Source organism: Pecten maximus, chromosome 8 (genome assembly GCF_902652985.1).
Source record: "Pecten maximus chromosome 8, xPecMax1.1, whole genome shotgun sequence".
NCBI lineage: Eukaryota > Metazoa > Mollusca > Bivalvia > Pectinida > Pectinidae > Pecten > Pecten maximus.
Window position 1 is genome coordinate 34,457,167 of NC_047022.1, and position 26,800 is coordinate 34,483,966.

Here is a 26,800-nt window from a genome sequence, read left to right on the forward strand (position 1 = left end):
CTATTCCTTGCCAAGTCCATAGTTTGGTGCTGGTTGACTTTATGCATCTAAAATAATGACCTTCTGTTTCTGTGGAAAGGATTTTGTCTTACATTTGATTAACCTTTATAAATCATTGTTTTCTAAAAATGAGTTTTAGCAAAACTGTTTCCAATATCAACATGGCTTGTGACTTATACTATGGTACACCGTATGGTATCTGTACATTCACTACCCTTTTCATTCTTGTTTTAAACAGAAGACGGGACTACAATTGTTCAATAGTTTTAGTTTAACCACAAACAATGTATTTGAAGTTCTAACAAAAAATATACGGATCTAGCTCTTGGAGGAGGACAGTCGAATGTTCAAATGATTTCCGGGTCGCCTCAAAGCTTGTATTTCTATATGTGTCGATGTCCAAGGTGCCGCTGAAAACAAATACAACAGAAAATACGGATATAATAACGAAACTAAGGATAGATAAAACATTGGAAAATGTCTACAGAAATATAGATTTTAAGATTTTATTTGCATGGCGATCCTTAAAGAAATACATGGATATTATAAAACCCATTTGTTTCGGAAGAGTAAACGCCTTCTGCGTCAACGACGACACTAACCATACGGATCTAGGCCACATTAAGGTTCCTAAGAAATATGTATTGTACATTGAAATGTTTGTAGAGCATTGATCTAAAAAAGGGGAAAAAACACGAATTTATATATTCATTTCGATAAATATCTGTATATTTTCGAACCGATAATGTTTTCTTGAAGGCAACGATAAAAACTGTATCTTGTACATCCGGAACATTCCGACTTTTATACTAGTATATCAATCCTCAGACCTGTGTGTCGGTCGTCTGCAATAGCCTGGTAAGTCAATATTTATATCTTAATACGAAATTTTGCTTAACTTCATCACATAGATTCAATAGGTTGACGATAATTTGTGAAGTTAATTGAGTTCATAATGAGAACAAGACAGAAACACAACATGAATAAGAATGCGCGGTTTTAACGTGAATAGAGTGATACTAATTACCGAGAGGTACGAATGAGGAAATACAAAAAAAATTCGGCTCGCGCCTACGGCGCTCGCTTTATCATTAAATTATTGTCCCCCCCCCTTCGATTGCAGATCCACAGGGGGGCTTCGCCACCATGGGACCCGCTGGGCGGCCCCCAGACCTCTCGCAAAAAGGGAAAAAAATCGGCTCGCGCCGACGGCGCTCGCATGATCACTTAATTACTGGACCCCCCTTTCGAAAACTCCTGGATCCGCGCCTGATCCCGAATTATTGGAAATGTGCTATATTCATTTCCGCGGAGGGCTTAGAACCCCTTGAACCCCCTATCAGGGCGCTGCCTGGACCCCTCGTAAAAAAAAAAAAAAAAAAAATCGGCTCGCGCCTACGGCGCTCGCATTATTACTAAATTACTGGACCACCCGCCCTTTCGAAAATCATGGCCGGGCCTGGTGATTCATGTTTTGCCATAAATAATATATCCTGATTTGCGTAAATAACTTATTTTGTACTACATAAATTATCAAAATTATCATGGGATGTTGAAATGATAATTATTGCCTAATTTTGCGGAGATGGCATACGATTTGTTTAGTGCGTAAAATTTAAGGTTAAAAAAAAAATTGCCCCCCCCCCCCCCCCCCCCCCCCCACTTTTTGACGACTTCCTACGCCACTGCACTGACAATGCTACTCGCGACGGACATCTCTCATCTCAGCCAGCTATACTGACAAGAGAGTATAAGACCAAAGGGTCTACGTCTCGTAAGGTCATACAAGCTGCCTCTTGACGTTGGCAGGCCACTTTGCCGGCTTTTATCTCATATCTTTTCCACTCACTCGGTTTACTTAATTATTTATTAATTTACTTATTCTGCTCCTGTTGTTGGATATGTTAGTTGGTCGTGCATTCATGGACCTAAGAATAACCACTACAGCAATACAAACTCACACACTAACGTTTTGGTAACGTATCGCCGAGATGAAATTGAGATTTTTTTTTTTTTCTGAAAAAAATTATTTTCACTTTATGGAATCCTACACTGCCTCCCCTTTATTCCTCTGTCACGCTGTTTTGGTTTATACCTTTTTTTTTTTGCGTTCCGGCGAATTTACATAATACGAGTACGTGACTCCGCATATATACAAATGTACACCCGTGCGCTTGAAAATTATCTCCTTGTATCCTACTAACGTTACTTGAATCCGATAAGACAATACTTTACTGTAATATGATATGCCATCATAGGAAATAAACTTTAACGGGAATTGTTGGTATTGATGGTCGGCAGTGTGATAAATCAGTACATCATCTCAATTCCTATGTAGGGTATAGTGGGGGAGGTAGCCTACAGTAGTTGGGATTAAGTGAGATCCCTTGTTGTAGGGATACAAGGGTATGGTATGTATTATGATCATTATTGGTTACCATCAACACTTACATTGATATTTGTATATCGTTGTCGTGTGGTATTATCGGAATATCAATTAGGAGATAAAACTGTTATTTACATCCTTCATTCATTCTTTGGCACACTAGATTCACCTGACAGCCCACAAAAGGCATCTTCAGATTAAACAGTCGTGAAGCCCACGGTATTACGGTATCAACTTTCGTCTTCTCTATAAACAACCATTTCAACTAAAAGTAATTACAACTTTATTAAATTAATTATTATATAATATTATTATTATTATATCGTTATTATATGACCGGTATGGCTCTTTTTTTCACTTTACTTCCAATCGGATAATTGACAAAATCATATCACTTTTTGTGAGCTTCAAACTTTCACAGGTAAACACTCAATGTTTTGATCAAAGACTATCACCTCCTTTTCCTATGAAGATTTGAATTCGTCGGTAATCAGATTGGACTTTGCTCAGGAATGTACTAGTTTGTTATGGTATCGTCATTTCCCTCATCGCGCATGGACAATCGCATTGTTATCACTATTCCAAACGATCATGAAATTAATTAGTAAAATGTATACGACAAAGGATTTAGTCAATTTACTCAAAACATAGCCCAAATCGGGACATAATTGCAACATAATTTATTTCTTGGTTTTTGGAATGGCGGGTGCCATTATAACTGAGAAAAAGTCTACCAACATCGATCAAATGTCTTTTAGGCCTCCTAGGAAATCAGGAAGATATCTACCTTTTGTGGATTGAACAAATATTGAACTATAAAAATGTCTTAACATAATTTTTAACTTGATAATAATGGTATGTTTGTCTTTTTGAATATAGAAAATAGCATTAACCAATCTCATAAGCAAAACGAATTTAAATTTTACTTCTAAAATATGGCATTTCATAAAATTTTGACCGATGGTACATGTACATACATAAATAATATTGAGCATCAAATGTTAGCAATTGAGCTAAAACATTTCCCCAAAGGTTGATTTTGGTAGTCTTTATTTTTGTTACAATATCCGCACCAATAATTATGAAAAACAAAAAAAAATATGGTGCAATTTTGTCCGGGTTAAACCCTTAATTGACTGGACTAATTTGTTTATATTTTTCGGCACTTAAATGAAATCTAAGAATATAGTACATTTAATGGCGCGTTAGACCTTTGGGTGAACCGTTGTCCCGTGACAGGGAGCTAAGAGGTTCCGACCTCTAACATATAAAAGTCAATGGAATTGTGTTTTCTACTCTGTCTGCTTTTAACTTTAAGGTTGGTTGTAAGGACCGACTCCTCCCCACTTACAATGAAATGTGACCGAATATAGAATATTGTATAGTGTATTGCTACCTTGCCTAGTTCGCCCTAAAATAAGCGGAAGCCTTGAACAAAAACAAAAACTATCATATTGTTGGTGCCTCCTTGTCACCCGTCGCCATGTACAGACGGTCCTGGTTGGTAAGTATATTCGGTCACCATTTATAACTGAAAGCGGTATAACTACATCCCACACACGCCATACGCATGCTCTCGCACACGGGGGAAGCCGTATTTCTTATTCGATACACCCCACGTAAGAAATTACGTCTGATAAATTATTTCTTTTTGTCCCTTTTATCCTTAAACAAACATAACTAATATTAATTTAAGAAACTTAGAAAAATACAGTAAAATTAACGTGGTTTTGTAACTGTTCCTAAACTATTTTTCAAACTTTTTTCCCTGATAAAAACATTTTAGACTTATTTCTGTGCGATAAAGGCAATCTGACTTTCATATTTGTCCTAATCAATGTGTTGGTTTTTATTTAAATAGTAATGACAAGGCCACTGATATTCACTTGAACTACGTCATTAGATATAATATTGAACGATTGGGAGTTGCTGACTGGACTTATATTGAACGAAGGGGGGAGGGGGGTGACTGGACTTATATTGAACGACGGGGGGGGGGGGGGGGGGTGCTGACTGAACGAAGGGGGGATATCGCTGACTGGACTTATATTGAACAAAGGGGGAGGGGGGTGACTGGACTTATATTGAACGAAGGGAGGGGGGGGGGGGGTGCTGACTGGACTTATATTGAACGAAGAGGAGGGGGGGGGGGGGTGCTGACTGAACGAAGGGGGGTGGGGTGCTGACTGGACTTATATGGGCTTATTTTATCGAGTGCTGTTTCAAACGCATCGAATAATTTAGAACTGACTGTCTCTTCGTCAAGTTGATTTCGTTTGATGCTGGTTCGTACAAAGTATGAGTTTTTAAATTGTTGTGTTTTTCATTGTGGGATTTCATCAACACAACTAACAACACACGTATGGGTTTTAACGTTTATTTTGTGACTGTGCGTTAGCATTTCGGTGTATTTATATTGCTTTAATCACGTTTAATGGTTGAAATAACCTTTCAAAGTCTGCTTAACGGTTTTTGATGACGAAGTAAGAGCTTTTACTTGGTAATGACCGCACAGAATCGATTTCAGCATTTTTAATGCGAAGTATGATATTGGCGTATATTTTGAAAAAAATTATATTTCCTTAATTAGACCAAATACCATAAAATCTCGATTATAAGCCTGAATCGAAAATAGGTCGGTCTTGAAAGTAAGCCTTGGATTCATTGCAGTGAAATATATCTCGAAAATAAGTCGACTTATTTTTTATATATAATTGAAACCCTATTTGCTCTGCATACATATATATTACTAAATATGTCCATGTACTTGTTCTTAATTTATTTTGTTTTATTTTAAATCACATTTTTGGTATAATTACATTTATATTTCGACATGCATGGCTGTGTCTATAAATAAATCATAAGAACATCACATGGTAATCACGTGATGTGTTTTGCTCATGGTTAGTTGTGCGTTTGAAATATCGAATATCTGTTTATAAGCAACAAATAGAGTCATTTTTCGACCTAAAGATCTAATCCAGTTCTTGTTGACGAAAGGGTTAAACGTTATTAATGATTTTAAGAAATTAAGAATAGTGCCGACGATTTAATTAACTATTATTAGTATCGGCGAATGTTATTTATCGGTGGGTTTTTCAGCGATGCAAGGTTTCGAAAGTAAGAGGGTCTCGTAAATAAGCCTTACTTGCCTTACAGGATAAATGACTTCGAAAATAAGACGGCCTTAAAAATAGGCCTGCTTTGAAAATAAGCCTGGGATCCTTACTAATAAAATAAAATAAGCCGCGGCTTATTATCGAGATTCTGGGGTGTGCCAATGCAGCGCATCTGCCCTAACGAGACTTCCCTGGGTAGGATTTGCCTTAACTTAACCTAGAATGACATTGATTTCGTTATGATTGTTTATATTTACTGAAGGTGTTAAATATAAAGTATACATATTGTGTCGTTTTCAAAATACGTGAGAACAAGTAACACCAGATTCTATCAATCACCACGTCACTGGTTGTAATACGCGGGAAGTGTCTACCTATGTGTGTTTAAAACTAAACACAAACTGACAGATTCCCTCGGTCCGGTTAATTATGGGGTTATTGAGACATTTTTTATTTTTCAGAAAGCCCTCCAGAAAGGGAGTTAATCAAAATCTTTGCAACAAATGTTAGCGTCTATCGACTTACTGTTATTGGGAGATATCTACAGAGAAATATCACATATGAAAGAAAAAGAACGCATCATAACAACTCTAAATCGATGTTCTGTCCGAAGCCAGATTCCAATACATGTTAAAGTCTCAAGTGGAAACCTTTTTTTTTCTTGAGTTATTGATGTTGTTTTGAGTATGAAATTTGGACTGTGAACGAGTATTATATAGAACGAAAATAGCAATATCAAATTTATTTTGATATTGGTCACTAAATCTAAACCCTTGTCGGTACATACCAGTTTATGGCCATCACGGTCACTACCAGTATTCATATTTAAACAACAACAAAAAATGTGTTAATACGTGAGATTACAACTAATCTCGCCATATTGGCTCTGAGCGACCCTCACAATTGTGATGTCACAATTCAGAATATATCTATACGGGTAGCGAAAAGGCAGCTACGGTCCTGATTGGACGTATATTGATCCTTTTAGGCCCCGTCCATCAGCCCCTGATTGGACTTATATTGATCCTTTAGGCCCCGTCCATCAGTCCCTGATTGGACTTATATTGATCCTTTAGGCCCCGTCCATCAGCCCCTGATTGGACTTATATTGATCCTTTTAGGCCCCGTCCATCAGCCCCTGATTGGACTTATATTGATCCTTTTAGGCCCCGTCCATCAGCCCCTGATTGAACTTATATTGACCCTTTTAGGCCCCGTCCATCAGCCCCTGATTGGACTTATATTGACCCTTTTAGGCCCCGTCCATCAGTCCCTGATTGGACTTATATTGACCCTTTTAGGCCCCGTCCATCAGCCCCTGATAGGACTTATATTGATCCTTTTAGGCCCCGTCCATCAGCCCCTGATTGGACTTATATTTATCCTTTTAGGCCCCGCCCATCAGTCCCTGATTGATTGGACAGGGAGGTCAAAATAACCTGGTTTTGGCGTTTATATATCGGGAAGAAAAGAGGTTTTTACTGCAGTATTCGGTAGCATCTAAAGTTAAAGCGAAGGAATTCAGTTGAATATGATTTATTTCTTAGAAATAAATATATTTTTGTAAGATTGGGTTTTTTCTTATGGGCTAATTTTGATTAAATTTTATTTAATTGTATGTATCCATATGGATATCTTAATATGAGGCTGACTCAAGTCATTGAGACAAAGACGTTACTTATATCTCGGTCAATTGTCAAATACATTCTTTTTTCTGTAACATAAATCATTATTTCATTTTCAATAATGAGAAGCTATGGACTTACAAGAGTTTATCAATCCATCTGTGCTTAGTGATAATTATTATAATGCACGTCGCGCTATGGGTGCTTCAGCCACAGGCTCGTGTGTTGTCCATTCTATTGAGAACTAGTTTTTGCCGAGTGCAATGGCCGACACAATCAGATGAAAACAGGTTATTCAGAAAACATGCATAAATACGTTTTCATGCAAACTCTGTTATTCACTTGCGTTTATAGGGGACACAACGGCGGGCAAACGTGGCAAAAGTGAAATTTGTCGCTTTCGTAATGATTTTCATTACACTTTGTCGGTGTTCACCTTTACGTGTGTTATCCTGTAATGATAAATTATGTCAGCCTAGGGAGTTTTTTAGAGAAAAAAGGCGAGAAACATCAGAAAGCACATTCATTTCCATGTCCACAGTATCAAAACAGTAGCTGGGGTGACCAGGCTATGTATGCAATGACATTACTACCAGTCAATAGGTGGCGTCTGATCATGAGTTATAAGAAAGTGCGCTCGTGCATGAGAGCACGTGCTACATATATTTCATTTATTTGGCAACAGACTTTTACTTTTATAAGTTTCCTCTCTGAGATGGAATAAAGAAATGTATATAAAGATTAAAATATTATTATCAGCAACATGATAATATATAGATACCGTACAGGTACAATACACGTAATAGCTATTTACCTACCTTACATCGTACTTAAAAACAACCTGTTAAAGAAGGTAGACTAAGGGTGTGTTTAGCTAGGCAGAGATGTTCACAGCTTATTGATATGCCCTGTAGATCATTAACCCCTATTCTAATTTAAATAAAGCGGCTTAACCAAGATTTCACCGATAATTCAAAGCCGGATGTCATCGATGTATCAGACGGCGTTTGGTCTTATTCTGGACTTTTTTTAGTTTCATCACTTTTACCCGACTGTCACAATTTAGCATTTTTCCGATATGGCGTTATCGACCATAATTTGCCCAGCTGTCTTCATCAACCTTTGACCTTTTTATGGTTTGGTCATGTGGTAAAATCATGTAGAGATACCAATCATGTTACAATGATAAATGATCTCATAGCAGTCATTGTTTATGTATACAGGTAATTCCATTCTAACAACGAAGAGCAGAATAAGCCATTTCGTGTATCGCCGAATTAATTTGACGAATCTTTACCAAAAGTAACAGTTGAAAAAAATATATTTATATAATCAACGGAATGCTGACGAATTCTCATATATATATATTTAAATTTATAGAAGGATCGACTCCGTGAAACACGCCTGTCTATCGTACAAGCCGGCCTGTCTTAGTCAGTCCCTCGCGATAGCCGATACATCTAACATGATGATATTGCACTAGATACCTCATGTCTACGATCGATTTCTGGAATTGGCCATATATTAGATTTGCAATAATTGTCAAATTTCCATTCACCAAGCACTATCTATTTGGCCACCAATACATCTTATCTCTTAACTTATAATCGCTTGGACGGAGTGACCGCGCATTTCCGGTTTAAACTGTAAGTAATAATGTATTGGCAGGCGAAGTCTCCCTCAAGACATGCTGGGTTTTCCTGAAATTCCATTCATGTGACGATGGTGTGCTCGACTTATTGTATTGTATTGTGCCAAAACACGAAACAAATAACAGTTTGAATAATTTTATTTGAAAGGCTATGTGGTCAATACGGTTAGTGTACGCCAACATATATGTCGATGTTTGTCCTCATCACCCACGATCTATACCACTTTTCACATAGATTCTACTACTAGTATTTAAAAAAGCTGCACAGCTTATGACCAATGTAGTTTTTATTAAAAAAAACATTTTCGTATTCCTCATCAACTACAGTGTGGTGTATCAGGCTGACTTTAATATGTACATATATATTAGTTTACCACACTAAAGGCGATAATCATAACCAACGCATGATATTAGCGTCTCCTCTAATAAACAAAGTGAAATCTCTCCCTTGGCTTCGCCTTTCAGGGTCATATAATGGGGGATGGAATGAAACAGAGTGTCCGTAAAATTATGAATCTTTTCAAAATACTCATTTCTTCTGTCAAACATCTTTCTTTTCTCAGCCTCCCTTACAGTTTTCAGTCGTTTTCATTATCACTTTCTCTCTGCATAATGTCTTCATGTATACTTTATACCCTTAGTATGACACCTACAAACCTCACGGTCGAAACAATATCCTGCTAGTAAATCTAAAACAAAGAACGCATTACAACAAATTGAGAGAAAAAAACGATCTTATGTGTTCTATGATGATAACACACCATCCTATCAAGAGCTTCTTGCCCCCCCCCCCCCCCCCCCCCCCCCCCCCACACCCTTGGTAATCTTTGTCACTGTACAGGCTAGAAAAGAAAATGTTTAAAAGACCCAATAAACTCTAGCCAGCAGAAAAAAAACCCAAACAATCCTCAATTTTTATATTAGCCATGTGTCCTCCCGTCAACGGAATAACGACATTATTCATAGTCCGAAAAAAAAACTGAATGCCTCGTAGATAAACTATCGCTTCCGTAATCCGTACTTTATTTGACATTATACAAGCCACACGGTGCATTTCGTCAACAACTCCCTTAGCAACAACAGCATTGATCAGTGTGTGATGGCGGAATTCGAGTTCGCAGTTATAACGTATCAGAATATAATTTTACATAATGCAGTACATATACAGTAACGTCATCATATTACGTTTAAATTTCCAATCCCATGCAGGTAAAACGTGTGTATAACATGTATCAAAGTCAGAATACCTACGATATCATACGAATTTCTATTTCCAGTTATAGCTATGCACGCGTATGTCCGATTTTCAGGGAAACGACCCACAGGCTGAATAAATGTTTTGTTCTCACTGTTATGATCGTAACTAAAGACACATTGACATCGTACCAATAATAATAAACTATCGAATTTTAGCTACATAAATTGCACTTCTCGCATGATATTAAACATAAAAGAAACTTCCATAGAGGTTTTTCATTGCACATTATACAGATATATCATGTAAAACGGGGTTTTTGTTTATTCTGAACGAAATGCATTAAATATCTACGGACATAACTTTTGTACCCGCTGTCCCTAATGCAAGGTTCGTTTGAGGCGACAAACTTCGGGATATACCTCGTTAGGTCACCTGCGACGAAGTCTAATATGACCTATTCTAATCACCATAGGTTCTCGTTAGGGTGAACTTTACTATAGTTTATATATTTATAAGAAAATTACAGTTTTGACTCAATTGTTAAGATTGTATTGGAATTAATGCTCATGTAAGCCCTGTGTGATTCTCACGGGCTTATGGACGAGGTCTAAAAGGATCAAATTGACAATTGGATTCTAGTCGGATTTCTATATTTCATAAGAAACTACATGTATATATTATATACTATACTTTATTGCTGTCTAGGGTAGTTGTTCAAAGAGTTCAAACTCTTGACTGAAGGAACAATTTGTCAAATGAAGAACAATGTGGTTAAACAAGTCCCACTAGGTAGGGTTTCCGATCTTTGACGAATCCCGACGTTGAAGAGGCTCTATTCACATGAATTGATACTGTGCGAGAAAAAAATGGGCCCATAAAAATGCAAAAGGCTGACGGGTACAATTTTTACGAGTTAATGAAAATATTTCGTGTGTTTTTTTTGTGTTTTTTTGTTAGCGATGTGAATGTTTCAGAAGATAAGAAAAAACGATATTTTTATATTCATACAATATTTTTTTTTAAAATAACTTCTAAAAGCATTCACGATAATGATGATACATACTGTACAATACTGTCACGACTCACAAGCTCCGTGATTCTCGCTCTGATCGAAGTCATTATCGATCGTTATTATATTCTTAACGGCCCATCAACATTGACAGGTCATTAGGTTAAGTTAATGGTGAGCTTTAAAATACAGTACAGACCAGCAGCCTTTAGATACATTTGTAGTACAGAATTGTGTATATGTTAACAGTTTTGAATAGAGGTTTTAGAAAGGGTGTACTATTAAATTTCGTGAAAGTTTTAAATCAATCTGATGGATTTATAGGCAAACGGTTCATTGCATACGATACAATTGGGTTGGTCCTCACGCTTCAACCAGTAATAATGCGTTATTTAAACATTGAAAGATAGAGAGACATTTGTGTAAATTTCGATCCCCTGATATTACTGATATTAAACTATGAATAAAACCAGGACGATGGCTTGGTATACCTCGTCAGGAGGGGATTTTTAATTTGTGTAAATCAGATATTAGTGATGAATTTCATTATATCTTTAAATATGAACAGATCTATAAAGGTCGGCATAAAACAATCAATGTCTGTCTTCCATCCATTTTGGCCTCGGCCGATAAGTATTTATTGACCGATTTACACGAGATTTGCCCAAATTGTTCAGTTCACAAAAAAATCACACTATAGTCCAAATATTAACTTCACATTTTGAAACTTTATACTGATGAACATTTTGTTAAGACATGATGAAGCAAAAATTTCAAAATTAACAGGGGTCAACTGAGCAAAGATTGACGGGTCAGAGGTCAAGGTGAAATTTTGTCAGAGGCCGTGTTCACACTTTTCTTTATCAATAACAAATATTTTTATAGACATTATGAATCAAAGTTGGCCTCAATAAAAAAGTCAAGTTTCCGAAGATCAAGGTCACTGGGTCAGCTGTTCTTTTTCTCAGAAAGTCTGCTTTGCGACAAGCATTCGAACACGTGAAATTAAATATTTACAAATTTATACTCGTGTATAAATTCGTGTGGCTAATATTTTGATATTTTTCACTCGTGCTGCGCACTCGTGAAAAATATCAAAATATTAGCCCCACTCGTGAAATATATTTGGTATTACTGAAGACACTGTTAGATATCCTCTATTTATTTACTGTTCCTGTGTTTAAAGTGTGGTTCATGTACTGTACCGTTTTACTGGTATGGTACTACGAGTGCGACAGCTGATGCGCGTCGGCTCAACACAATTATTTATACGTAATCTATTTTGGTTATATAAATTTGTAAATATTTAATTTCACGTGTTCGAATGCTTGTCGCAAAGCAGACTTTCTGAGAAAAAGAACAAAACCTTACCGTTGATTATATTGAAAAACTACAAACGAATGTAGAAAAACAACCATTTATCACAGACATTATCGGGTTTCAAAGCTGTGTATAGAAATCATTATTGATTGTATACTATCCTGTTGAGTTGAATGACCACTGTAATTCTATCGGGATTTTAGGGGGATGACAGTACGTCAAACACAGTACAGGTATTTGCTGGTCTGTCACCACTTCCAATACTGTTTGTGATGTACATTTGTAAAAGCTGGCAATATCATGATATCACTTCAAACACGTTGTGTAAATCATAGCACGTTTCTATGGTATGTGAATGCAGGCGAAAATAAGCCGAATCTTACATCTCACGTTTAGATATGTTTTATTCATTCAATAAAGCTGTAGTTTTATTCTTTGAATAAAACAGCTTTTCACGTTTAAACATTGTTTCAAACACGATAAAAGGGCCAACACGAAATCGTTCGATGATTACTCATGCTTGACCACTATGTGAAGTTTGAACAAAATCCGATCAAAAATCAAGTCGCTGAAGCTAGGACTGATATTTATATAAAGCAGTACATTGTAACTGTGACATCGATCTTGTCGCTATTAATTCGAAATATACCCACCCTTGACCAATATGAATTTGATCTTTTAAACTGAACAAACATGAGTACGTACGGACAGAACGCTATATCCCGTCAGTCGTTTACGACATTTTTCATTCAATCATTTAATGGTAACAAAGTACCGATGCTTCCCTGGTATATATTGCTTGAGTCATCACGCTAACGACTTTATTCCATTTATCAAAATGTGATAGTGAGCACGGGAATACTTGGATAGTTTGGTCTCGTTTTGTATTGCTCAAGGTCCTATCAACAGCTGTTGTCATTGAAGCACGACCTCCCTTGTGGGCGAGATGTAGTGTTTGTGTGTGTGTTTATGGAAGATGTGGTATCTTCGTGTGTGTTTCCAAGTGTGATAGCGCAAAACTGATGCCGACATTATAGTGTTACCTCACTGAATCATATTACCGACGACATACAGCAGTTATCCTCACTGAGTCACATTAAACTGACAACAGTAGAAACTAGTCGTTACAATCCTAAAAAGCTGAGCGTTAAGCAGAAGCAGTAAATATCATTTTTTTACTGTTATGTCTCGGCTAAGTGTAGGACCCAAAGTCTTCATCGCACTGGCCAAAAGTGAGGCAGTGTAAAGGGAGACATTACGAAGAAGAAAGAAGGATAGAAGCAAGAGAAGATCCCACATTTAGTCGTTTATTCCAAATTACCCATTGGGACAGCAGGTATAATCCTAATCCCACAGGGTCATCACATAGAGACAATGTAAATGTTCCCACAGGGTCAACACATAGAGACAATATAAACGTTACCACAGGGTCAACACATAGTGACAATGTAAATGTTCCCACAGGGTCAACACATAGAGACAATGTAAATGTCCCCCACAGGGTCAACACATGGGGACAATAGAAACGTTACCACAGGGTCATCACATAGGGACAGTATAAACATTACCACAGGGTCATCACGTAGGGACAGTATAAATATTACCACAGGGTCATCACATAGGGACAATATAAACGTTACCACAGGGTCATCACATAGGGACAATATAAACATTACTACAGGGTCATCACATAGGGACAATATAAACGTTCCCACAGGGTCAACACATAGAGACAATGTAAATGTTCCCACAGGGTCAACACATAGGGACAATGTAAATGTTCCCACAGGGTCAACACATGGGGACAATAGAAACGTTACCACAGGGTCAACACATAGGGACAGTATACATGTTACTACAGGGTCATCACATAGGGACAATATAAATGTTCCCACAGGGTCAACACATAGAGACAATGTAAATGTTCCCACAGGGTCAACACATAGAGACAATGTAAATGTTCCCACAGGGTCAACACATAGTGACAATGTAAATGTTACCACAGGGTCAACACATAGAGACAATATAAATGTTCCCACAGGGTCAACACATAGTGACAATGTAAATGTTCCCACAGGGTCAACACATAGTGACAATATAAATGTTCCCACAGGGTCAACACATAGTGACAATGTAAACATTACCACAGGGTCAACACATAGTGACAATGTAAATGTTACCACAGGGTCAACACATAGAGACAATATAAATGTTCCCATAGGGTCAACACATAGTGACAATGTAAATGTTCCCACAGGGTCAACACATAGTGACAATGTAAATGTTCCCACAGGGTCAACACATAGTGACAATGTAAATGTTCCCACGGGGTCAACACATAGAGACAATGTAAATGTTCCCACAGGGTCAACATAGAGACAATATAAATGTTCCCACAGGGTCATCACATAGAGACAATGTAAATTTCCTACAGGGTCAACACATAGAGACAATGTAAACGTTCCCACAGGGTCATCACATAGGGACAATATACACATTACCACAGGGTCATCACATAGAGACAATGTAAATGTTACCACAAGGTCATCACATAGAGACAATGTAAATGTTACCACAAGGTCATCACATAGAGACAATGTAAATGTTCCTACAGGGTCAACACATAGAGACAATATTCACATTACCACAGGTTAATCACATAGAGACAATGTAAATGTTACCACAGGGTCATCACATAGAGACAATGTAAATGTTCCCACAGGGTCAACACATAGAGACAATGTAAATGTTCCCACAGGGTCAACACATAGAGACAATATACACATTACCACAGGGTCATCACATAGGGACAGTATAAATATTACCACGGGGTCAACACATAGAGACAATGTAAATGTTCCCACGGGGTCAACACATAGAGACAATGTAAATGTTCCCACAGGGTCAACACATAGAGACAATGTAAATGTTACTACAGGGTCATCACATAGAGACAATGTAAATGTTCCCACAGGGTCATCACATAGAGACAATGTAAATGTTACCACAGGGTCATCACATAGGGACAGTATAAACGTTACCACAGGGGCAACACATCAACAACATAAACAATTGGCAAATAATACGCTGCAAAAAATTAATTCACACATGATCAGCACACCAGGACAGAATTCACAAAAATAAACTCTAAATAACTCAATATGATCCCATATTAATCTATAACATTATATTGTAAATATATAGAGGTTACACAACGAGTGGTTGTTGGATATGGAATTTATTTCACACAAGTAAGTTATTTTTTAAAAGTTACAAAAGACACGAGCTTTAGCGAGTGTTTTTTGCAACTTTTAAAAAATAACTTACGAGTGTGAAATAAATTCCATATCCAACAATTTCGAGTCGTGTGACCTGTTTCTACCACAATAATATCGGCTTGAAAGAAAGGGAAACGTGGCCAAGTATAATTTCGCGTATGCAAATAAAGTGTACCGGCGACGTCCGGGACCCGGTGATGTGACGTCATTAGATTATTGATGACGTCAATAACAATTGCAGCTTGGGTGAAAGTTCACCGTGTTAGCCAATCAAAATGCGTACAGAGTTTATACCAGGTGTGGTATAAACAGATTGTTAATCAACAGCTGTAATGATTAACTGATGGTCTGAGAGTTGAATAACACAGGGTATTGTGGTAGAAAAATGTATAAACGTTATAAAGGAATTCAATAGTTTTCACATTGGCGAAGAGCACTAAAAGCGACCAACCCATAGCATTACAAGCAGTCGTTAATGGGGCCAAGTAACAGCTTATCTTTGTATGGACAGCCAGGAATTTTAGAATTGCCGAAAACCGGAGTGCACTCTTTGATTGGTTTTGTTTAACCCGTGCTAGGTGTACGAGAGGAAATCAGAGGTAAATAATGTGCAAGTGTCAATATTAATAAAAAGATAAACGACGTTTTTCGTAACATGATAGCTGTGTTGTACCCTGCGGCGGGGTATAGATAGATGCTTGATCACTTATATGTATTGTCAGTCTCATTGTGACGATACATAAATACTAACATTTCCGTCGTTACAAAATTCTTCACAAAACACCCACTCACCACACGCATGCATCTCGCACACTGAGAAAACCATCCTTAAATGACCAATGCTCTCGATAGGACGTTGAGCAATAATAAACCAAACGAAACCAAATCGCTCTAACAATGCTTACTGTTTTTTCACAACTTGTTAATCAGTTGTACAAATGAATGTGGGCTGTATGGTCATACCAAGTCAGGATGGGTCCAACCGGTTTGTGTATGCAGATACAACACTTGGGGCACTGCACCTCGTTCTGGCCAGCCAATTAGCTTCCGACTTATTTCAATGATACCACGAGGTACGAATAATGCGTCGTAGTATTTCACGTGTCGTCACAATCGCATAATATCTAGTGTTGAGCCATGTTATTGGAGTGGAGAGACTTAGCCAGAGAGTAATGGGTGCTGGCACATAGCGACCTTACACAACAAGGTGAGTGGTCTCGCATCCGTTACTGTGCGTCCGACTGTAAAAAATTGCTCCTGTAGCTACTATGCACTAATTCGTAAATCTATAAGTAGTAGAATTTGTCTTCAAGAACCTTTTTGGTATGTATACCAACTTTATGTTTGTATATACGACAAGCTGTTATGCTGTAGTAAGATTTAAAGATCGGCTATGATAGGTGACTAATTATTATTTGCTTTAAGGATATAATTTAATTCGCATTGACAAAGTCGACGCTATTCGTTTTGTTATTCAAAACGTTCCCAAAAGTCATTTTACTTCGAAGAAGTTAATTCGGTGAGAATGATACTTGATTTTGTTTATGTATTTTCATATCGGTAATGTATTCATTTGTTTCAAATCATCCAATAGCGACCTTTTTTATCCGTGTACAGATGGCGTCTTGATATTGTTATGATGTATATGATAAGTGATAAAATGCTTTGGCTTTTAATGATTACATTTTCCTGTTTATATTTCTAATACTTAATCTTATTCCTTCTTTCGTCCGTTTGTCTAATTTAGTATCTTAGACAATACTTAATTGTTATTTTAAAATAAGATAATGCAATACTTTAATTTCTTTCTGGCATATTGCCTTGTGACTACGTTAAGAACGGCCTGTTATCGTATTGAACTTATATTAATTACTTATATCCATGTGATAGCATATCCAATTATGCGTCCCGCTGACAAATAAGCTTCATAGTAAGGGTTTACTACACGAAATACCGACGAAATATGAATTGGTTGTCAGATAACAATATTTCCAGTTATGATATTTTTATGATACCACCGCAATTCATTTACTCTGCAGACATATGTTTACGATGTGACAGAGAATTTAACTGCATATTTCCAGCTAATCTATTGTGTTTTTCGTAAGCACGTTTGTCTAGTGAAAAGACGCAGAACTACGTGACTATAAATGTCGCTAGATCGAGTCCCGGCACGGACCCTGTGTTGTATCCTTGTACAAATTCAGGGAATGTCGTTTTTAAGCTGTTAGCGCCGAAATGGCAGCTGCGGCTGTATGCTCGTAGGAAGTTGAGAAATTGGCTAGTTGCTAAAGGCCCGATAACCACGAACGATAATTCTTGAACCGCTTTGAGACTGCTATATTACTGTGAAAAAGCGGAATGTAAGAACTTTGGATTATTATTTTCTTTCGTCATACTATAATTACTCCCTAGTTATTCACAGCGTTATACAGACAGTTTTACTTTTCAAATTACAGTCGAAGTTTGCTATGGTCTACAAACTTTTCCTTTCATTTTGATACCGGGATGAAAATAAAAAACAATATATGTCCGTCAAAATGTTTTTTTCCGCCAAGGGAAAGACGAGCTTTTCGGTTATTTTAAGAATGTTGCTTGTGTAAATATATGTAAAAATGGACAAGATGTCACATCAATCAGATATAAACCAGATTCGGAATGTAATTTTATATATTATAACCTTATTACCATGTCATAAACTGCCTATCGGCGCATTAATAATGTCCGAGTGAAGCACACAGCAGTTGCAAAAACTATTAACTACACATTTTCCTTTTGAAAAACTAGACGGGCAGTTTAAATTTTGTATTTTCATAATTACATTAGATATTTGTATTCCATTGATTATTCTTGTCTGATTTTCTATTATCTTACGCACTGTCTTCTTAGGGAACAACATGGTAGAGCTGTTAACAGGCTCATAGTCGAGAATCGCGGGGAAACTTGAATTTCGTTAATTATATTGATTTTTGTGATCGCAAGTGGTGAATATAAGTATTAAACTGTTTTCAGTTGACAGTTATGGGTTGATAATACCATCTGGACAAAGGTTAAATTAACCTGAAGCGATAGCGGGGTTCATTACATTTGTCTTTATTAAGTAGGCATTATCACCTCATAACTGCCGGCTGAAAGCAGTTTAATGCTTTAATAAACATTTTCTTCTGAAAATGACATTTTATTCACTTGGTAAAAGAAACTTAGATACTCCAGCAACACCACCGTGCGATACTTATCTCGTATACAAATCTAATTTCGGGGGTAATCCGCCCAGAGACTCGCTAGTGTATTTTGAACGACATGCCGTTTGACATTTACCGTTTATATACGAGACATATTCCATTTATCTTAAGCATTGCACTTAACCGCCATATACGGATCCGTATATCCTGTTGTATGTGGCTTAATGCATCTAGCAATAACAAGTAACATTCTGATTTTTATCAGTCATTGACAAATCAATCTCGAGGGTGAAACAGCTTACCATTTCATGAAGCCGCACGAAGTATCCAGTATCCGTATAACGACGGATGGAATAGTACTATGATATATAATTACATATAATCATTTTCTTACATTTAATGTAAGCTTATACAATGTACGCGAAAAGACATTATGATTGCTAAATCTTTGTTTTAAACAAAGGTGTTCTAATATGTCATTGTCCTTTGAGTTGAAAGGTAAACAATTAGAGACTATATGTGAATCTTTATTTAAAACCATTGCCTGTTAAAACGGTAAAATAAAAATTCACCAGAATACCATTGTAGAGATTTGACACTAAATCTGGAATCCATTATTTACGATTTAGGGCATCCTTTACGATAAATATAACTCTCTTACTAACAAATATCATCCTCACTAACTGACTTAAAATTGAGGTTAAAATAGAACGCAAAATATTATCGACATAGTGTTTATTACACACAGAGGGGAGACATATCAATAAATTAAACACAGCAAAGTGACAGACAAAACTGAAGTGGTTCCTATTTGGGAATTAATCAAAGCCTTGATACATATGTTAATCATCGCATGGTGTTACGGAGTTACTGTTGTAAATGTCATTGAACTAATATTGGACAGTATGCTTCTTTTATTTAATGGAAGGGATGTTTGTCACGCCAGCATAATGTATACGGTTTTGTTGATTCCCCTGGAGGCTATATGGAAATGGAGATTAATTCACAGAATCTTCATCGAGTCTCCCACAAAGTATTGTTCGTGTAAAATACACATGTCAATAGTGCATGTCGAGTTACTTCGTTTACAATTCTTTAATTAATAAAGACCTTACTTTGTATTTTGTTGATTATGAAGATTAATGATAACATCAATGTATAGAATTAATAAAATACTATGTAAAATAATCCCATATTAATAAATGCCGGTACAATTAAATACTTATGTTCTTGTCTAGTCGACAGCCGAGAGCAACAAGATAACAGGTTGTACAAATAAGATAAATATATTGGTGGACTTAGTTCCGAGGTTGCCATCACTGGCATGTTACATTTTAAATCGATTGGAAGTGACACGGTTTATTATATAAACAATGTCACGTACTTAAGTTTTCTGAAATCCAGTATTAAATTTCTTTGAGAATTATTGAGTGCATGGACCAAAGAAAGACTCGGATACTGATATTTGATACCCTATCACTCTGATACATTGTCTCGATAATTACAAACGGACCTTGGTATCTAAGCGATGTGTTTAACAGTACCTTACCTGATATTCGTGTTTCATTATTATTCACCAGGAATACCAGTTATTCAATTTTATCTCTGACGTTACCCAGTCATATGAAAACAGAAACTTGTTTCATCAGTCTGATATATTTCTTACTATCTGGTGTACTCATTTGTAACACCATCCACGTGTATGAGAGCGTTTCAGTATGTTTGTAGGTTATTGCTGTGAACATTTAATCTTATTACACCAAAACAAAACCTAATTAGCAATGATTTCATAGATGTACATTTCTTTACTTTCTTTGAGCCTATTTAGCAAATTGTGTAGCACATCTATATCTAAGTAGCTGCTTTATCTTCCTACTGTTATCAATTTAATAGTTTTGTGATGTTGGATAAGTTTAAAAGAGCTTTTCTGAAGCGGCACAACATTTCCTCCGAATTTATACGTATTGTTTATAAATACATTTGATAGGATGTCAAATCGAATGTCTTTTTTTATGACTACTGGTTTGATAAGTGAACAATACTTCAGTATTGTGTACATATTTGTCCTTCGCGTGACTTACAAACTGCCACTGTTACCGTCAGCAGAGATCGTTGACATTAGTTCGACGATGAGTATATAGACTACAATCAGCAGACGAGCGACAAGAATTAAACCTCTGTTGTAATCAGGTTTGATGGAAAGACAAACGGCAGACCGTTGTGTGTGTTTGTATCATTAACATTTGTTCCTCTACAGTACTACCTAATATATCGCACACGTTACGAGTCTAAGTCCCTACAACTATCTAAATGAAAAAATATCTAAAAGAAAATGGAAAATATACCCACATACTCTATATAACTATTCAACTCACATTGACGGGAATAGAGAAACAGCCTCCCACATCTTGCCATCAAATCGATGACACATTATTAATACCGCACAATTATAAAAAAGACAAAAATAATCACAATTATTTAGTTCTATTTCCGAAGTCGTAGATTCTACATATGAACAAAAGCTGGCATTTATATCGTATGAATGATCACAGTTTCCGCTGACGACAACAATGGTCTCGCCATTTAAACATATTAACACTCCAATTGGCACCTAATTACTTCAGGCTTGCAATAGTCCACACATTGTTCAATAAATGATGGACAATTATTTAAACGCCCAAGAACAAGGTGGCCGGACAGGTGGGATTAGGGTGAATTGGTGGGCTAGAATGTCCATCAGAACTTTATCGCCACTTTTTGTCTTACTCAATATTACAACCGGAAACCGTCATTAGCAATTGGTCGGGTCAACTGATCCGGTCATTTTTAGTGGATGCCAAATAGAAATATTCGTGGTGCTATAGGCCAGTTTAGAGTGCTAACCAATCGAAAATATTGACGTTCTTCAAAACAGAATGAAGTCATGCGTCATATTTGTGTTTTATGATCATTCGATGTAATTAGTTTCAGGTACAGCTTCTCCTTATCGTAGTGGTCATTTGAATGCAAACAAAATCTTGCACAAAATATTCATGCATGGGCGATATGTAAATGTAAGGGGTTGTCGTAATCAGATGAATGACCACCTATGCAGCAGAATTATATTGATGCTCGGTACATTTTTCATATGCGACTGTATGTGCTTGTTGTAAATGTAAAACATTTTTGTCTGTCTTGTTTTCCTCTGATGGAGCCACAGCCATACATGTACCTGTTTGGTTTTAGGGACGTAATATACAGAAAAGAATGAATCAAAGCTTAAAGTGAATTTTCTGTAAAAATATGATAATTTATAAATGATTGGAATTATAGAAGATGTTTACTTTTATTGACATTAGCGGTAGTTATTTTTATCAAATCATTTTAGATGGATGGGGATGTAATGATTTTTTGTTATTCCGTTAAGTGCGGTTTAGGGATTGTTTTGATTTTATTAATACATCTTATTAAGTGAACTTATCGTTACTGTTTCAGGTATTCTGACGTACAGAAGGATGGTAAAGAAGAAAGACCTTTTGAAGATATTCTTCATATACATATGTCTGTGTCATCCGTCCCCTGCTCACCCCTGTGGTGATAACCCCCTTAGGAATCTAATGTTTATATCTGAACGAACAGGTCAGTACTACCATATCCTTATACAAATTGTAATTGTTTTTTTTAAAAGCTATATTGGCAAAAGTTGTTTATGGCTATATATCTCTGGTCTTATATTTGTGAAAAATATTGTAATACTCAATTTTCAAATATAATTATTATTGGAAAATAATTAACTAAGTTTATAATATCTTTACTTGTTACAACGTATATACTTGTAAGCAGTATTGCCGTTTCGCCATACCCACGGCTCCTTTTAACGTTGATATTGAATATAAGAAATTGTGTTTATGTATTGATACATTTAGCATTTTTTATTCAAAGGATGTATTTTTCGCGCTATTTATAAACCATTATTTTCTCTTTATTTTGAACATTAAAGGTATGCATTTTTGCTATCTTTATTTATATTCTCGTAGTCAGCAAAAATCAAAACCTTTTTTAAATTGTATGTACACATATAGTATATTTCGTTCTGTGACCATTCACGTTTGTGACCCTGATGGGACACTATGTATTTTACAAGTGTTTTAGTATTTCTCCGATGTATTACATTGCAGGTCGTAGCATTGATTCTGTGCTGACACTTTTGAGAGAATTCGACATCGCTGCCTACAAACATTTCCAGTTCTTATTTAATAACTACGCTGCTTGTGTAGGAATGGTGGACACGGGTTACTTCAAACGCTCCGGTTACATTAGTCATCCCTCTGAGCAGACCAATTCTCACGACAATCCCCAAGCACAGCTTTCTGACATGCATCTTCATGATATCGTCAACCTCATCAACTCGATCAATAGTGAAAATACTAAAAGGTATATTAACATTTTGTATGCAACAGAAGTTTTGTATAAACGTTCGCACCATCTTTGTTGTGTTGAAGCCATTGTTTTAAATATTTTCAGTGCCTTTCTTTCAATATAATTTTAGATATTCGTCCAAGTTGCCTTTATTCTTCTTTATCCTATTTATATTTCTGACTATTAGTGAATGGTATCCTTGCTATAGAGTCAGTCTCCGAGACAAGGTTGACCCCTTGACTTTGTCACAATTGATTATACATATTAAACATATTCTTATTTTTTAAAAAGAAATGTGAATTACAACTTCAATGTATTGAATGTAATGAACCGTTTACCGTTAAACACATAGTATTGAAATGATCTAAAACCTACAAGAGATAGTTTCTTTATCTGTAACGTTAGTTCGATGAATGGTTTTAATTAACGACATCCTACACTCCATGTTTCAATAATTATATGTGGTCACACTAAAATGGTTAATTAGAACGCAATAGTCGGTGAGCAACGATGAATTTAGGAGAAATGAATGATATACTTTGATAGTAAAAAATAAAAGTAAAATTCCTGTCAATCCATAGCAACTGCATTATCATCGATACCTGCATAGTAAGTGTTAGTTAAATGATTGGTGTGGTTTCTTCATTAACAACGATGTCACAGGGCTCACTGTATATAAGTTATATAACCAAATTCATCGACCTTCATATCACACTAGTCAGTAGGAGACACATTATTTACTGTACTATATTTCTGCCATTGAGTTGTTTCAGGTCGCGTTACCCCTAACGACTTTCCGTAAATGTTATTATGACAATCTGTGATATTTGGTTTTACTAACACGACTTCGAAGAAAACTTATGACGGCTTATGGAGATAACTTATTACTACTGTTTTAGTTAAATTACCATACTAACAGTTTAACTGTATCCCTGCTGGTCACTGGTCAATATCCATGAAATCACGATATATAATCAAACTCTGAAATGCCAATCAATGCGATATATTTATACTGTAGTGGGCAAACAGGGATGTTACTCCCAAGACTTGTCACTCTAAATACCAGGGTAAACTTCTGACGTCGGCTATGAGACCCATGGCGTCAAGTTACGCTATATAGATTGATGATATCAAACGTTTCTCCCATTTTAAAGACAAAACACCGTCAACATACATAACGTGAAATTGACTGAGCGAAGCATTAATGTTCAAGAAAAAGTTAGCGAATATGTGTGCCGTTTATTGTTCGGTAAAGACCTGTGTATACTGCCGTGATTAGCGCGGACGTGTCATAATAGGGCGTTTGTGTGAGAGGACACGTAACTAATCAGACATACCTACGCCCAACCTACAACATTAATAGCACAAGTCGATAAGTCGTGATTTAGCTGTATGATCGTTCAAATAAATTCTGCAATAATGTGTAAAATGATTTAATCAGAAATGGCACCGGAGCAGATAATGATGTTGATTGAAATGGACGTTAAGCACAAGAATGTCTCATTTATTTGTATAGGTTGATTGCAAAAGAAGCATTTTGATATAGAGATGTTTTGTTCGATGGGAAGGAATCATATAAGTAAACAAAAACATGAAATGACACGGTCACCCAAGGCATCGATGCGAATGATGTAGATAAGTATTGGTAGTTTGTAAGGGAGAACACGTTCATGAATAATTCTTATAGGCCACGGCATTGATCGCCCATGCTACCAGAACCAAGCTGCCAGTACACAAAGTGGGGTAGATAAATTCCATCTTCAGAAACAGTTGTCACTGGTCATGTGGTTGTAGTGTGACTTCGGTGAATTGTAATAGATAAATGGTAGTTTAAATCGGTATTAAGACCAGGTAAAGTATCTTTCCCTAACACCATCTCTTGGACGTCCCGATATAACCATTAGTAGATAATTGTTTTTATTGATGACAATGTGCTAGTCTTATCGTGATCCTCATTCTAACCCCTCAAAAAATGTTTCGTGAGTGAACGAATTTCAACCTCGATAATAACCATATGTTTCCTTTTCTTATTTCCCCCGTATACTGCTACACGGAGTGGCATGCCCAAGTTACTGCCCCCTGTTTGAATACCGTGTAGCTGGTCCGTATTGTTTCAAATCTAATTGGAAATATCTACCTGTTCATAAATGCACAATGACAATGTTACTTTCTGTTATACAAACTAATTATCTGTCTTATCACGAACACTCAACCTTGTTCGAAATGCCTGCCTTTTTCTAATACACAGGCTAGGCAAGAATTTCTGTCTGTTCATCAACAACACAGTTTAGTTGTTTTGAGGATTTCTGCTTGTTCACAAGTGCACATCCTTTAGTTGTTCATTATACACAATTTCATTAGGAATATCTGCCTGTTCACGAATACACAACCTTGTTGGGATTTTCTGCCTGTTCACGAATATTTACGAGAGGTCGTCTAGACCGTATTTGTATTTTTTTCATATCTACATTGGGTACTACCTGTTTCTGTATCTTGGTTCATTTTTTGCATCGTTCTGTTTTGCCACGAATGGTAAACCTACTGTACTTAACCTTATTTGTATATCTGACTACTCAGATGACTTGACGTCATGGTGTTTCTTAAAACTTTTGATATTTTCTATTACAGCAAGGACAAGAAATCATCCCGATCCATTTTCCTTCGACAAGTTTTAAACCAAGCAAGACATTCACTTCATAATGGTCAAGAATTCAACCAACCGGAAATATTTGGGAATGGCGCCGCAGAATAATATGGTCGTATATTACATGTCTGAAAGGGGAACTTCCGGTGTATCTAAGATGAATCATTGAAATAATGAGGATACATAACATATATTTATATTCTTACATTAAACGCTTGGTGCTACAACAATATTTGTGAATATCGATGGCATCAGATCTGAAAGTGATGTGCAGAAACTGGAATGACAACTGCACTGACGAAAGAGTGTAGCAATCAACTTGTGATTGATGGGTGAGATAGACCAAATGTTACCGTGACATATGTGCATACGTATTCATCAAGTGGTGTACAATTCCACTCATTTTCTTAAAATAAAATAATTGAAAATATATTTGTATGTGTATGTGTGTCCAAAATGCATAATGCAAAGCATTCTCTGAGACTACATTTAATGAGGAAATATAGTGATGTTGATATAAGGTTGGACGCATGGCACAATGGAAGGTAAACTTAACTTTCACGATGACAGCAGAGTTTGGCTGTTAGAATATCGGATCACATATACATGTACAGTGTTTTTAGGCACCATACCTTCCACTATGTGAACCTCTAAAAGGCAAACAATAGTAGCTATTATAAATAAAAAAAAAAACAATATTTCATAATTGGGTTGTAGTTAATTGTATACATAGTAAGACAATGTTATACCGGAGAACACTTACTGTAGTGGTGATTGGAATCTGCGATGAAGGCAATAATACCTGAACATAGTATACATTTATCAAAGAAGTATGAAGCCGATAGCACGTTTGTAAGTCCCGAATTGCAGCTCTATTCGTTCTCGCAAACACTTGCTCCAGTATAAGTAGCTATTTAAGAAACTGATATTTCAATGAAGTTTAACTTCATTGTGTGATGGATTCTGTCAAATTTATCTTTTTACATCTTT

The 26,800-nt window shown here is 36.4% G+C and overlaps 1 protein-coding gene across 1 annotated transcript; it reads left to right on the plus strand.

Moving 5' to 3' along the window:
- Positions 1-16,635: 16,635 nt before the first annotated feature.
- LOC117333291 lies at positions 16,636-26,240 on the plus strand. The gene is made up of 4 exons (XM_033892522.1): positions 16,636-16,793; positions 22,243-22,386; positions 22,926-23,181; positions 25,795-26,240. Exons 2-4 carry the CDS (start codon positions 22,263-22,265, stop codon positions 25,916-25,918), a joined length of 504 nt encoding a protein of 167 aa, XP_033748413.1. The 5' UTR covers positions 16,636-16,793; positions 22,243-22,262; the 3' UTR covers positions 25,919-26,240.
- The last annotated feature ends 560 nt before the right edge of the window (positions 26,241-26,800 follow it).

What these genes read in the sequence shown, in the direction of transcription:
- LOC117333291 (XM_033892522.1), top strand. Translation starts at nt 22,263, where the DNA reads ATGGTAAAGAAGAAAGACCTTTTGAAGATATTCTTCATATACATATGT. An exon ending in GTTTATATCTGAACGAACAG is followed by an intron (nt 22,387 to 22,925) that starts GTCAGTACTACC and finishes ATTACATTGCAG; the next exon opens with GTCGTAGCATTGATTCTGTG. An exon ending in AATAGTGAAAATACTAAAAG is followed by an intron (nt 23,182 to 25,794) that starts GTATATTAACAT and finishes TTTCTATTACAG; the next exon opens with CAAGGACAAGAAATCATCCC.